Source organism: Pygocentrus nattereri, chromosome 8 (assembly GCF_015220715.1).
Source record: "Pygocentrus nattereri isolate fPygNat1 chromosome 8, fPygNat1.pri, whole genome shotgun sequence".
NCBI lineage: Eukaryota > Metazoa > Chordata > Actinopteri > Characiformes > Serrasalmidae > Pygocentrus > Pygocentrus nattereri.
Window position 1 is genome coordinate 9085375 of NC_051218.1, and position 13773 is coordinate 9099147.

At 38.7% G+C, this 13773-nt stretch overlaps 1 protein-coding gene across 1 annotated transcript in view; it reads right to left on the reverse strand.

The window, feature by feature from the left end:
- galnt18a (UDP-N-acetyl-alpha-D-galactosamine:polypeptide N-acetylgalactosaminyltransferase 18a) overlaps positions 1-13773 on the reverse strand; it is a 123968-nt gene that overhangs the window by 37772 nt on the left and 72423 nt on the right. Inside the window, exons 5-6 of the mRNA XM_017717674.2 lie at positions 8313-8510; positions 6360-6474 (exon numbers count right to left, since the gene is read on the reverse strand). Coding sequence (XP_017573163.1) covers positions 6360-6474; positions 8313-8510 — 313 coding nt within the window. The remainder of the gene's footprint in view (positions 1-6359; positions 6475-8312; positions 8511-13773) is intronic.

A 13773-nucleotide genomic window follows, 5' to 3' on the forward strand; every position in this document is an offset into this window, starting at 1 on the left:
ACCCTAGCACGATTGCTAGTGTTTTTCCATCTTGGCCGTTCGGCCTTGAGAAGTTCATAAGTTCACTCGCCTCCTAAAAAGTGTTTTTCTTCCCTCTTATGCCCTACTAAGGAAACTTTTTTTAAGGCACTTGTTCCAATATGCCAGGCCATATTGTACTTTATTTATGTTTTATCCTGCATAATACAAGATATTTTAATTTTGGGAATCTTTAATTTACATCAAGACCAAGAGATTTTGGACAGTTTCGTGCTCCCAACTTTGTGGGAACAGCTTCTTTGTTCCAACATTACTGCGCACCAGTGCACAAAATTATTTATGGATTAAAAATGAGATGCCACTCAAGTTCATATGCATGAGAAGGTGGAGTGAATACTTTGAGCAATATAGTGTATCTATTTAAAAAAATAAATGACTTATCTCCAAAACGGCAAATTAATAGAAGCACAAACTATATTTAATCAACTTTAATGTACAATGATGTCACAAGATATTAATCCATTCATCATGAAGTGTTCTCACAGTGTAAAGCCAGCTGATGTTTCCAAACAGTGTAAAAAAATAAAAACTGAAATGAAAAAGAGATATGCGGTTCAGATTGCGGTTCTGGCAGAGACAATATGCTGATATGAGCATGTCTTTATAAAGTCAGTTATCAATTTAGCCTTCATATGCCGGCAGCTGACAGACGGTTAATGCCAGAGGATAAGACTGATAATGCATCAATAAGGCTTTATTTTTATTTTAGTATTCTATAGCAAGACAGCTTTCATTTCCACTGGGTTTCACTACAAAGCAAAGCCTCCTGGGCCAGACTGCAGGGGCTGGAGCAAACGGCCCTCCGTTAGACTGCATCAGATAAGGAGGAGGTGGGGTGTCAGAGGCACGTCTCCTTTCAGGACAGCAGGAAAGAGCCCCAAGTGGAGAAGCTTTAGATGAAGGCAGCAGAAACAGCTGGAAGCGCAGCTGCTGAGGGTCATTAGACTCTCACTGCACTAAAACCCTTAACACAGACGCAGCCTGCCATCGCTAAAGAGACCACCTCTTCCTCTGTTCACACTCCACACATAAGTGAGAGCTCTCTAGTTCAGTAGATAGCAGAGCTGTTCAATTCCAGAAATTCTTTTTTTTGCTTGTGTTTTTCTGCCTGATTTTGTCATATAGTTAGTCCACATTTGGTTACTAGTTAGGACTCTCCCAGTCACACGATACCACCAGTGCCAGGAGGGCAAAGCTAGCACAGACTTCCTCTGAGACCTGTGAAGCACCACCGCATCTTTTTGACCTGCTGCTAACTCAAAGTCATTGGACTGGACACACTTGGAGGAGAATGGAAACCACCAATTCTGTTAGGTCAGCTAACAGTTGCCTGTGCTGACTAACACTACGCTGGGTGATGGGGGAAGGGGTGTCGGTCATCCTACCAACCCAGAGAGTGAGGCCAATTGTGCTCTCTTGTATTTCTGGCAGCGGATGGCTGTAGCATCACCTGGGATCGAACTCACAATCTCCTAACGATATGGCTAATGCATAGACAGTAGCGCCAATCGGGAGCCCCCAATTCTAGAGATTCTAGAGTAGACTCAAATTCCAATTCCAAGTGTGTCGATTCCAAGAGTTGATTCCACACATGCCCCTGAAGCTTGCTTTCAGTTTTTTAAAGAAACCTGCAGAGACATTTTTCCACACCACCAAATTTCAGTCTTATTAGTTGATTTTGCACTTTCTGCGTCTAACCAAGCAAGTAATACCAAACATATTCAGTGATGTTGAGGTCTGGACTCTGATGTGGTCAGTCTATTGTTCTGAGAACCCTAGCAGCTTCTTTATTCTATTTCTTCTTTTTTTGTCTACTTCTTTCTTCAGAAAGGGTGTCTTGAAAGCTACATATCCTTTCAAACCCTCAGTGCTGAGTTGGGACAATTGCCTGGAAATTCATGATAAATAAATGGGAAAGGGGTTAAATGTAGTTACGTTATTACTGAAGTTCTGGGGGAGGAGCATGGCTGAAACCCCTCCTTCTTTCAGTCTAATGCCTTATAAATTCCCATCCTCCTCCACTCCATCTCCTCCCTGTTCCTTGGTCCTGCATCAGTTCTACTACTGCTATGAGGGGGGATCTGGCCTTCTAGCTACAGGTAGAAGCTGCCCAGAACTCCAGCCCCAGATCTCAGAATTCTCCCCACCTTCCTCAGTCAATATTCCCTCATCACCATGTCGAAGGCATGATCTAAACTCACAAAAAGGGAATTCCACCTTCCACTACATGATGATATGTCTGAGGTGTAAGCAAAGTCAGTTTGGTTTGATGTGAAACACTTAATTTGCAGTAAAACGTAGACTCAGATTTCTTTACAGTGGTGATGGGAACCAGAGATCACAATGTCTACAACACAGACATAGCCAAATTATTTACTATCCAAAACCACCAATGAACCCACATGTCTTTTAAGATTTTATATTTAATGTTGATGATGGTAAAAAATCTGAAAAAATAAATTATCTTTGGGGGTTATTTTGCCTAACAACACCCTGCATGTGCTCTTCTGTCACAAATAGACTTCAATTAATAGATTAAAAAACATTTCAAGACAAAAACTATCAAAAAACAACACTTCAGACATCAGAGAGCATATATCTGACTACTTCATGTAATAGAGTTTTGTGAGGGAGCTTTTAGAGGCGGGCATCTGGTTTCTATCACCACCACTGTGAACTTCACACCAAACCACTCTGAATGACTTTGTTTACGTCTCAAAATTGGTGGAATTCACCTTTGAGTGTGAACAAAAGCTGGAGTAGAAATGGTAGTAAGATTATAAGGTAATTTACCTGCATGAGACCTAGTACAATTCCCAATAATTACAAAGTTAATAACACAAAAATGGTATATGCCACTGATTTTTTCAACACTGTTTCAACCTAGTTTGACTCTTCAAATCATTTGCAGTTCCACACTGAAGCTGCTCACATGCTGTTGCTATGACTCCAGGACTGTATGACTCAATGGAAATCACATGATTTCCATGCTCAGGTTCATGTGAATCCTGCATTCAGTGTTACAGAATTACAGATTCTGATGAAGCATATTTTGTCCACTTATATTACTATAACGCAATGCACAATGCAATCAAATGGAGAAATATTTCCATACATAATCCTTTGACAGCCCTAGTGTAAATGGACAACAATGATGTCTTGATAGCCAATGACAAAGTTGAACATTTCTGCTACAGTTTTGCTTCTGCAGTCGAGTTTTCAGTTTTTACAAACACAAAAAACATCACCAGAGGCTATTGTGTAGATGATTTCAGTGGCGTACCACTCAAGAGAAGCATCCAAATCTGTGCCTACTGAGCAAAAGCAACACAGCACGACCAGCAAATTGCAACATTGAGGCTATTGCTTCTACTCTGGATATACAGACATTAACATTATTATAGATTTTACATTTTACCTTCTTTTCCACATTGTCCAATGTAAAACAAAACTGGTCTACTGATGTTATGGAAGGATACATTTTTCAGACTGGCTGTCAAAACAGTGACAACCTCAAAAGATGTTTATTTCTCCAATTTCTATAAAATAACTTGTGTGTTGATGTGTGAGCTTACATAATCACTGTAAAACTGCACCATATGTTGCCTGAATGTTCACTCAAGCACCAACTGAGTGTGTTTTAACAGCTGTCCTTAAATGCTTACATGCACCACTATTAGCCTGGTACTAACAAAACATTAGAAACCCCACAGTACTGCCAGCAAAATTAGTAAGTATGCTTGCAGGGTTAATTGAATAAAGAATAGCTACATATAAAGTAGGGCTGAAAGATCAATCATATTCATATAGGAATTTAAGAGAATGCATTTTTTTTCATCGCAAGAGCTGTAATTTTTTTTATTATCATAGCCTATATTATCAACATGTTGTCTTCAGATTTAATGTAACCTAATAACACAGAGCTTGTGAACTGCCTGTAGATGAGTTAGACCAATCAGAGGCAGCCAAACCTCCATGTGTTGTGACATCACAACCACAACCTACTGGCAGTCTGGCACACTACATTCAGGTGTCATACCTCAAGCTAGAAAAAGTGGACATTCTGGTCTTCCTGGCAAAAAAAAAACCCTGAGCCTTAATTTATAGAGAATAATCACAATATTAATCGCATTATGAGTCAGGAAAATCACAACTAGATATTTCCCTAAATAGTTCAGCCCTATATGAAGTGAAGTAACTGCATTAGGCATTGCTGTGTAATGAAGTGTGTGGCTGAGACATGGCTCTATGAGTCGCAGAGTAAACAAAATGAAAAAGTTAATGAAATAACTGGAATACACAATCCAAAAAATCTAGTTTTTAGAAGCAGAGTGTAATGGCTGACAATGTTGTTTATATTATGTAAATGTGTGTTGTAATTGAGTTGTCTGTTTCTCAACTGTTCTGTTACCAATGACCAATTTAATATGTAAATTATTATTCAAGAAAAAACATCATTTACTTTTTTTTGGAAAAACTGACTCAGAACCAGAACATTCAAAACAGAATGTAGGTCAAATGTAAATGTAATTCATCCACAATTAACTAGTTAACTGACTAATTAATTACATAATTACATATAAAGAAACTGCATCACTTAAATAAAATGAAAGGTTTTATAAAAGGTATACTACTGAGGAAGTAATGGGTTAATCTAACATTTACTGGACTATAAAAAGGCTGCAGAAAATGTGCCTTGGTCTCATTACTGGACAGCAATCTGTGGAACTACAATACAAAGGAGACAATGGTAGAACAGCAGTGAAGGCCTGCTGTGACCAGATGGCAATTCTTTGGGCTAAATCAGAACGAAGATGTGTGTGTGTGTGTGTGTGTGTGTGAGAGGGTTATCTTTGGCAGTCTATACTGACTGTGTTTGGTAATTATGGTGTCAGTAGGACACAGTGAAATAGACTTGTTGTGGCTCCTTATGAATGTAAGTCCTGGAGGCTGGAGTTAGTGAGCTGCAGTCGGATATTGTAACACTGTTGTTCCTTTGGCAAACACACACACACACACACACACACACACACACACACACCCATATCCCCACACACACACACACACACACACACACACACACGCACACACACACACACAAGTTTGTTTTTATACAGTGTCTTCAGCACATATAAAACAAGATGGGCTGTGAAACGCTTTAAAGATTGACTGAATTTTAGAAAGGCGGAGCAGAACCTATTTTATGGCTCCATCTGTACAGCAAAAGGATACAACTTTTGGTTTGCTAGCATTAAAGCATGTTTGATGCAATATTCTGACGTCTTCGCTTTACTTTTTCTTTATTTTGCAGAAGTGCTCATTTTCATTATATGTGTAAGTACCTATATGTAATAATATTATGTCCCATATGTATTATATACATCCAAGTATCCATATGTAATAAAAATTTTCCAGCCTTATATTTTCAACCCTTACATTAACCTCAGTTTAAAAAGTTTTGCTTTGTCAGTTTGGAAAAAAAACGAGACATGGATCTTTTGTAAAAAAGCACTTTACAAAGTCATTACAGAGCATTGTGTTGGTCCAGTTGGTTCCCTCAGTTTCTCTCTGATTTTCCCACAAAGTTGGGATATTTTTGCCCTACAAACATACAAAAACAAATAAGCAAACCCACATGCACACACACACACACACAGCTAGGTGTGACTCATCTGATGCAGCAGAGAGGAGTCTGACTTTCATCCTCTTTAATCAAAGAGCGCTACACAGTGTCCCGAGCCCATCCATATGCATCTGCACTTCACTGCTTAGCCAACAGTGTGATTTCATCACCTCACACACATGCAACTCTGTGTGCCTTCTAGATTTTGATACTGTCGGAAATAAAACTTTGCATTTTTGAAATAGTAACTTATCTACATACCTACAAATGCCTTTCATGACAATTAGCATAAACCTACATAAACTAAACTTCTAGAAAATCCTATTTCAACAAGCATCTGTTGGCATGAAGGCTCCTTTTTGCCCTCTGATGTCATTTCACTTCAGTAAGTGTTATGACAGCTCACACTTCTTGGAATAAGCTTTTCTAAATGGCAGTATAGGTTTATGCCAGTTGTCATGAAAGGCTTATGTAGGTGTCATGGATTGTTATGAATACTGCCCTTCAGTAAAGTGTTACTCTTTCATGTATTTTATTATAAATCTTACTGTCTATTCGGACCATTTCTATTGATTCACCAATCATGAAATGTTCACACAATGCAAGGAGAAGCTGAATTTTTTAAATTAGAGTAGCAAAAATAAAAACGTGTTTTCTACTATTACAGTGATTATATGCAAAGGTAAGTATCTTCTACCCTGATTCCCAGCTCCACGTTCTCTCCTCCATAGACCTCCATGCCTTCATCCAGCAGACCAATCTCCTGGAAGTACTCTCGGTCCACCACAAAGCAGCCAATCAGGGCTGGGCTCCTGTTAAAAGTAGGAACACAGGCAGATGATGATTCATCAGCTTTTCCCCGGGTGAACTTCAGGTACATGCTGTGTCTATGACATCTCCGAGTTACAACACAGGAAGATTGCAGGACCTGCTTCATTAATAATGCACAGGTACAACAAAAACAAAGAGCACTCAGGCTACCTTTTAACCAAACTCAATTACAGCACTTCTGAATGTCTCTCTGAGTAATGGCTCAGTTTTCACATTCAAACATCACTAAGCAGATCAAATCTCTCCAACTACTGAGTGTTAATAGTGATACTGATACTGCATAAACTAACTGTCCACTTTATTACAAACCATCCACTCACTGGCCACTTCATCAGAAACATCACCTTTTACATCCACTTACCGGTCACCTTATCAGAAACCACAACTTTTACATCCACTCACTGACCACTTTTTTTAAAAACACTTGCTTGGCCACTTTATCAGAAAGACCCATTTTTTCTCCTCTCTGGCCACTTTATCAGAAACACCCACTTTGATTTCCACTCACTGACCACTTTATCAGAATCACCCATTTTTTTACTTCTATTCACTGACCACTTCACCACTTCATCAGAAACACCAACTTTTACATCCACTCACTGACCGCTTTATCAGGAACACCTCCTTGGCCACTTTATCAGAAACACCAGTTTTTTTCTCCTCTCTGGCCACTTTATCAGAAACACCAACTTTGATTTCAACTCACTGACCACTTTATCAGAATCACCCATTTTTTACTTCTACTCACTGACCATTTCATCACTTCATCAGAAACACCAACTTTTACTTCCATTCACTGACCACTTTATCAAAAACACCAACTTTTAATGTCCACTCACTGGCTATTTTATCAGAAACACCACCTTTTATTGCATAATAAAAAATATATACATTTGATTCCTTGAAAATCTGCATATAGTAGCTTACGCACGTTTATTGTGACAATAGCCATTACTGCTTCATGCATTTTATATACTTTCTTTCTTTGGAAGCGAGAACGACATCATGTTCGAAGTATTTTTACAGGTTAATAATTCAGGACAGAGTATTTGGAGTCACATTAAGCCTTTAACAATGTGCTTATCATACAAACATATATCATGATAATGAAAAGAATATGATTAATCAAGCAGACCTGGATGAGAGAGGCCCACCACTCAAAAACATCCAACCAAGGGCAACTTTGTGGTCAGAAACGAATCAATCATGAACTACTGGAAGGCTCATAGAAACTGTATATAAAAGGATGGGCTGCAAATATACACTAACAAGACAGAGCTACAGATGAGAGGTTTCTTATAAAGTGTCACATGAGTGGACGTTTTTAAATCAAACAAAAATAACAGTGAAATTTGCCGCAGATTTACTGAATGCAAAACTGTAGCAACCAAATTCAAGGACAAGTTCTCAGGATATTCTGGGAAAAACAGGAATGACCTGATTCGAACATCTACATCATTCCACATGAATAAACAGCCAAAAGCAAGTAAACTCAACTCATTACTTTTTTTCAGCATAGAAACACTACAGTCAGTAACTATTTTGAATCACAGGCATGAATCCAACAGTGTTTCTCAAGAGATTAATTATCTCACCTAGTGCTCTGCACGGAAGCTCACTGAACCTACATATTTTTTACTTATTTCAAGTGAAATTATCACATTGGCTTATCATTTTGCTTCCATCAACTCCTCATTTCTTAAATATCATTCTTTTTTAGGACTGTTTTTGTTGCCATGCCAGCCATGGCCTAAACTGTATGTGTTGTGGGTTAGTTTCGCTCTCTATTTTAGCTCTGCTAGTGGTATTCCTGTCCCACCTGATGGGTGCAGTGTGGTTCTTCTGGGTCCACCAGGATTTGGGTGGATTTAGGTATCGACACCACAGCTCCCAGTCAAATCCTTGCGCTGACAGAGGATACTCCTCCACCTCAAATGTGTCGAATTTGATGTTGTCGAAGGAAGGCGAGATGACCCGCGTCCGGTCCTCCTGGATCCTGTGCAGGATCGGCTCAGCCCTTCAAAACACCAACACACACAAACAAGTGACTGAGTTGCTGCATAAATTTAAAAATCAAATTCTGTGCTTTTTAATATAACACAATTTCCACAGCATTACATCACACAACCTCAAATATGGCTATGGCTTTAATTCTAAAGGGCCTATATCACTGAAAATAGAATTTCTTCCATTTTTCTGAAAGAGTTTAATGTAATATGTAAACACTGTTGTTTCAAAACATTCTATTCACTCCCCAATGCATCAAGTCCAAATATGGAAATTATACAAAAAACCCCAGTCTGAGCTCATTGTTTTTGTGATGTCACCAAAAACATATATGTACCAGCAGTATTTTAGCTCCGCCCACTCAGACAGAACTTACAAGGAATGTTTCAGCCCTGACAGCAAGGCACAGTAGAAGACAGCCTATCAGAACAGAGTTGATTTGCATACATCAATCAAGGTAAACAGCCTGTTTAATCCTGAGGGATAAAGAATGTTGCAAAATGGCTTAGAAAAATTAACCATGGCATATTTTTGTGCATTGGTGTCATCTGGATATTTCTGCTTGGTGGGCTGTTCTAAATTAGTTTAATAAACATACTGGTACTTATTCATCAAAGTCAGGTGAAAAAAGAGTGCAGGCTTGACAAACTGCTCTGCGTCTGATTCTTGAAGCCTTCATGTGATGCGAAAACAAGCAGGAATGATGAATTAGCGTCAGTGCGTGAAATCAAGCGCCAGCCTAACAGTTTACACACCTCATTGACATCATATCACATACCAAGAAGAAATTTCTTCCTAAAACCCATGTATACAGATATTGACATTCACCATTATCTTCTTATTTGGAATTTATTCTTAGGTAAAAACATGTTAGAGCACAAAGGTGTGAACAATTTTACAGTTTCATGTCATGAATTCGACGTAGACCTATTCTTAGGACCTTTTTCAAGAACAAATTAAAAGCTTAGGAAGACAGTGGTGAATGACGCCCACTGTTATTTTCTATTTTTGTTCCGTTACTACTATTAAAGATAATATTGATAATGCTTTTGGTCAGTTACTTGTAAATTAAGCACTTTTTTCAGTCTGTTAAATCTATCATGCTCCAATTTAGACTCACTTTGAATATAGTATGACTGTACAGACACGCCAAAGATAAAACTGATGAATAACAAAACAAAATAAATTTTTTCAAGCAGATTTAACTGTATGCAATATTGAAGAATAACAGCCAGTGACTTCTTTCAACCTGGTCTTTTGGTACTGTCTTAGAATTTAATACCTCTATTAGTAAAAACCTTAAAGGTTTATAATCTATTTGGGAAGAATTAGGTCAAGCACAATATTTTACATACCTACTGTCCCTCACCACAAGCATTTCAATACACAAATGTCCTGACATGTTGTGCAAATGACAAATACATTTGAAACCTGAAACTACTGCACAGTATCATTAATATAATAATACAAATAAAAATGATTAAAATAAGGCAGGCATCTCAAACTGGGGGTTACCTAGTCATTTAAGCACATCTTAGTATTCCTCTTCAGAAAAAGATTGAAAAAGACATCTTGTCAAGAACCATCACATTTGACCTTTAATGGGTGCTCTCCACAATGGCTCTGCTCCAGGTCAGCTCCACTCCGGGCCTGTTTTGCCTGCTCTGTTCTGGCCCAGCACCAACCCCTACATCATCACCAATTGCCTTTGACATATGGCAATCACCTGTGTTGGTTGACTGTGTTTCATAAAAATACTTCCTCTTGATTTTAATTGCTTGTGGAAAACTCTGTTTTTCTAAGTCCGGTTTTCCAGCTTGCAGTATATCTTCTCTCAGTTAATCTTTTGTGAATATGAATTTTCAATGTGTATTGTCCCTACTCAGCATGGCCCTCTGCTAAGGGCAAATGACCCTGAGGAGGGACTTAATAAAAGAAACTCAGCATCCTGTCTTCATGACTCCAATGTTACAAGGACAAACTAGTTTTTGCTGTCAAAGGCAAGCCAGCGGATGTGCATGCCCTGCCTTTTTTTGTAGATGAACTGCAAATAGGTTATTTTTTGTTGTTTGTCGTATCTGGACCTGTTGCCAGGTTACGGGCATGTAATCAGTCATGTAAAAAAAGAAAATGTGTGTTCCTGTTCAGCAGCCTGTCAGAAAGCTATGCAAACACATAAAAACTGATTTGCAGATATTTAAGGACGAATCTGAAACATGTGAGGGGCCTTTAAAGCTGTTTTGTGGAGCAAATGTGGCCCTCGGGCCAGTAAATTGAGATCCCTGGATTGAAATGATCTCTCTTTAGTTGATATTGTGCTGAATCTCTAGATTTAGCTATAATGTGATGTTAATTACCCTAAAGCTTGACATCATTCCAGTCAAACTTTTAGGAAACACTTAAAAACACATTTCTTTAACTTAACGTTTAATTAAAACTCTGCATCTCTTGGTGTTTATCTTTTTAATTTAATCTTTGGCATTTTCTTGTATAATATTAAATTAATACTCATAATTTCTTGAATTACTGTAAAGCTTCATCACCTGTCTATAAAGCACTTTGAGCTGCCACTGGCATGAAATGTACTACATAAATGATTATTATTATTATTATATTATTATTATCACTATTATTATAAAAAGGTCTAAAACTGACTAAAGTGAGAATTAAACTAAAGTCAGATTTGATAAAAAAATAAATCATTCAATCCGATTCAAATGGAATTAAAAGTTGGAAAGCCTCCACTTCTCTGCCATATCAGGAATGCATGTGCTCCAGAATGCATGGTGCCTGACTGTGTCAAGGCAACGTAAGGAACCTCCAGCTTTTTTTTGCTGGAGATATTCCGGCAGGAGTCGGAATTTGAATCTATGAGATGGTGGATAATGAAGGTACAGTTAAGTTCAACCTGGAGTGACATGTGAGTGACTACTGTAAGCAGGAATTTGGCTAATACATCAGGCAAACCCTATTACATATGCAGATAGAAATGAATTCACTTGCACTCTTTGTCTGGCAGTATCAGGCATCCAGTGATAGCAGAATGTCTATCAACAACTTGCTCTCCACTTGTTTGAACTTGTGCTGAGCTTTCTAAAAGTAGGTGCAGCTGACATAGATTTTTCTTTTTAATGTCACACATTACAGTAATTTTAAGCACTTAAGGACTTTTTTTAGTCAACAACGGACAAAATTACGGATGCACAAAGACATCGGAATCATACTGGTATTGGCAGATATTTGCTTGAAAGATGATTGGACAGATGTTTACATTTTCCAGATATTTTAAACTGATGCATGATGTACATACTGTATTCCGTAGGAGCAGAAGGTTAAAGAGTTGGTGCGCTACTAACCCAGCTGTGTAGCCAGTTCCCATAATGCTGCATTCCTACTAATAATACTAGATAGAATACTCACTGGTATTAAGTCAGGCTCAACTAAAGAGACTTCAGGCTTAATGCAGGGACTAACTTCCTCCAACATCTACACTTCTCAGCCCATTTACACACTATCAAGGTAAGCAAGTGCCTTGATTGTTACAATCAAGTAAAGTGATGCAATATTGTGTTTATACATTAAACTACTCACCAAGCTACGGTGGTGAGGGATACTCGTCATCAGGGGTACTCATCGTCAGACTGTTATTATATGCCAGTGAATTAATATTTTGAGCTGAATATTTATATTATTACACAGCAAATCTCTTACTGTACAGCCCTGTGTTCACTCTCCAGTTTAATTTTACCCACCTTGCTTTTTGATTGGTCACCTTATGAAAAATGACTGATGATGAGCAGAGTTTTTCCACTTAAGTTAAACATTTTTCAAGCTGGTTGAGGATCTGTGTCACGATTGGCCCCTCCCAGTCCTGTCCATGTGTTCGTGTTTTGGTTTAGTCCATGTACGTTTGTTTTGGTATCTGTAGTCCTGCCCTTTGTTTTGTAACTCCGCCCCTGATTGTTTTCACCTGTCCCTCGTTTTCCCTGTATACTTAAGCCCTGTGTTTGCCCCTTGTGTTTTCTGGTCTTTGTTTGATGTCTCGGTCTCTGTTTGTTGTGTTGATTCTAGTTTTTGTCATGTCTGTCCCCCGATCTGTCTGTGTTGGCTATATAAACCTGGACTGTTTTGACCAGGACCCTGGATTTGCCCCTAATAAATCTCGCTTATCTCAGCGCATGCGTCCGCCTCATCGCTCCCCGTTACAATCTACGGCGTAAAAATCCACAATGTACAGTGGAACAAGCGGAATCTGCATTCTGCAGCATGGCAATGCCATTTTGGGCAGAATATGCTCTGCTGTCTGAATGCAGCCTTAATCCTCGCTGACTAGAAGATCCCCCGGCGAACATTTTGATCAAGGGTGTCCATTCTTATCCATGAAAGCCTGATGTCGCTGCAGGTTTTCACTCCAATGAAGTAGAAGCAAAATTCAAGCAGTTGTATGGTTTGTGGGTGGGGGCGTATTAATTAATAATTCACTAAAAATCTAATCTAATTCTGATTGGTAAAAGGAATCACCTGATGTCAGCTTCTTCCAACATGATCCAATCCAAGTCAAATCCAGGGAAACACAAAAGTGCAACTGAAATGACCAACACTGTTCTTAATTTGACAACTCATACTAAACTGTCGCAGGACCCTTTAGCTACAAGCATAAACAGATTTAGGCCCTTTTGACTGGCTCTTTAATGTAGGTCTGAAAGGTTAAGCACCAAAATCTGACCACACAGTTTTAGAGAGGGACACAGACTTTGAAACACATTAAAACACTCCGAGCTTATTTAATGCACCAGCCTTCTCCTCATCAGCTCAGGAGCTGAGTCATTTTGGAATCCATCCAAAGCCTTCTGAGGTATTTATCATCTCACTGACAGGTTTAGGGGGAAATAATTAACAAGTACATAAACTCTTTAGGGGGGATGACAGCTGAGGCTCATGCAGTAATCCCAAGAGACAGCAAAGCATTTGGGTTCTAACGTCAGATGATGGAGCCTCAGTGTGTACAGAGGAGGGGGTGAAAACTGCTACATGTCCTTGTTGTGCTCAATTACAGTTTAATATCAACTGACGGAGGAATGCAGCCTTAATTAGAATGCTGAAGGCAATCGAATTGATCAGCTGGGGCAGCTATAGACAGGAGTGAGTGACACGATAAACTGTCAGCTTCTTTCTCTCTGAAGAGAACTTAGTCGTTCTCTTTAGATTTTTTATCCGTTTTATGAATAAGAAGTTTATGAAGCAGAACAGCGATACTGATGAATAAAAAACAC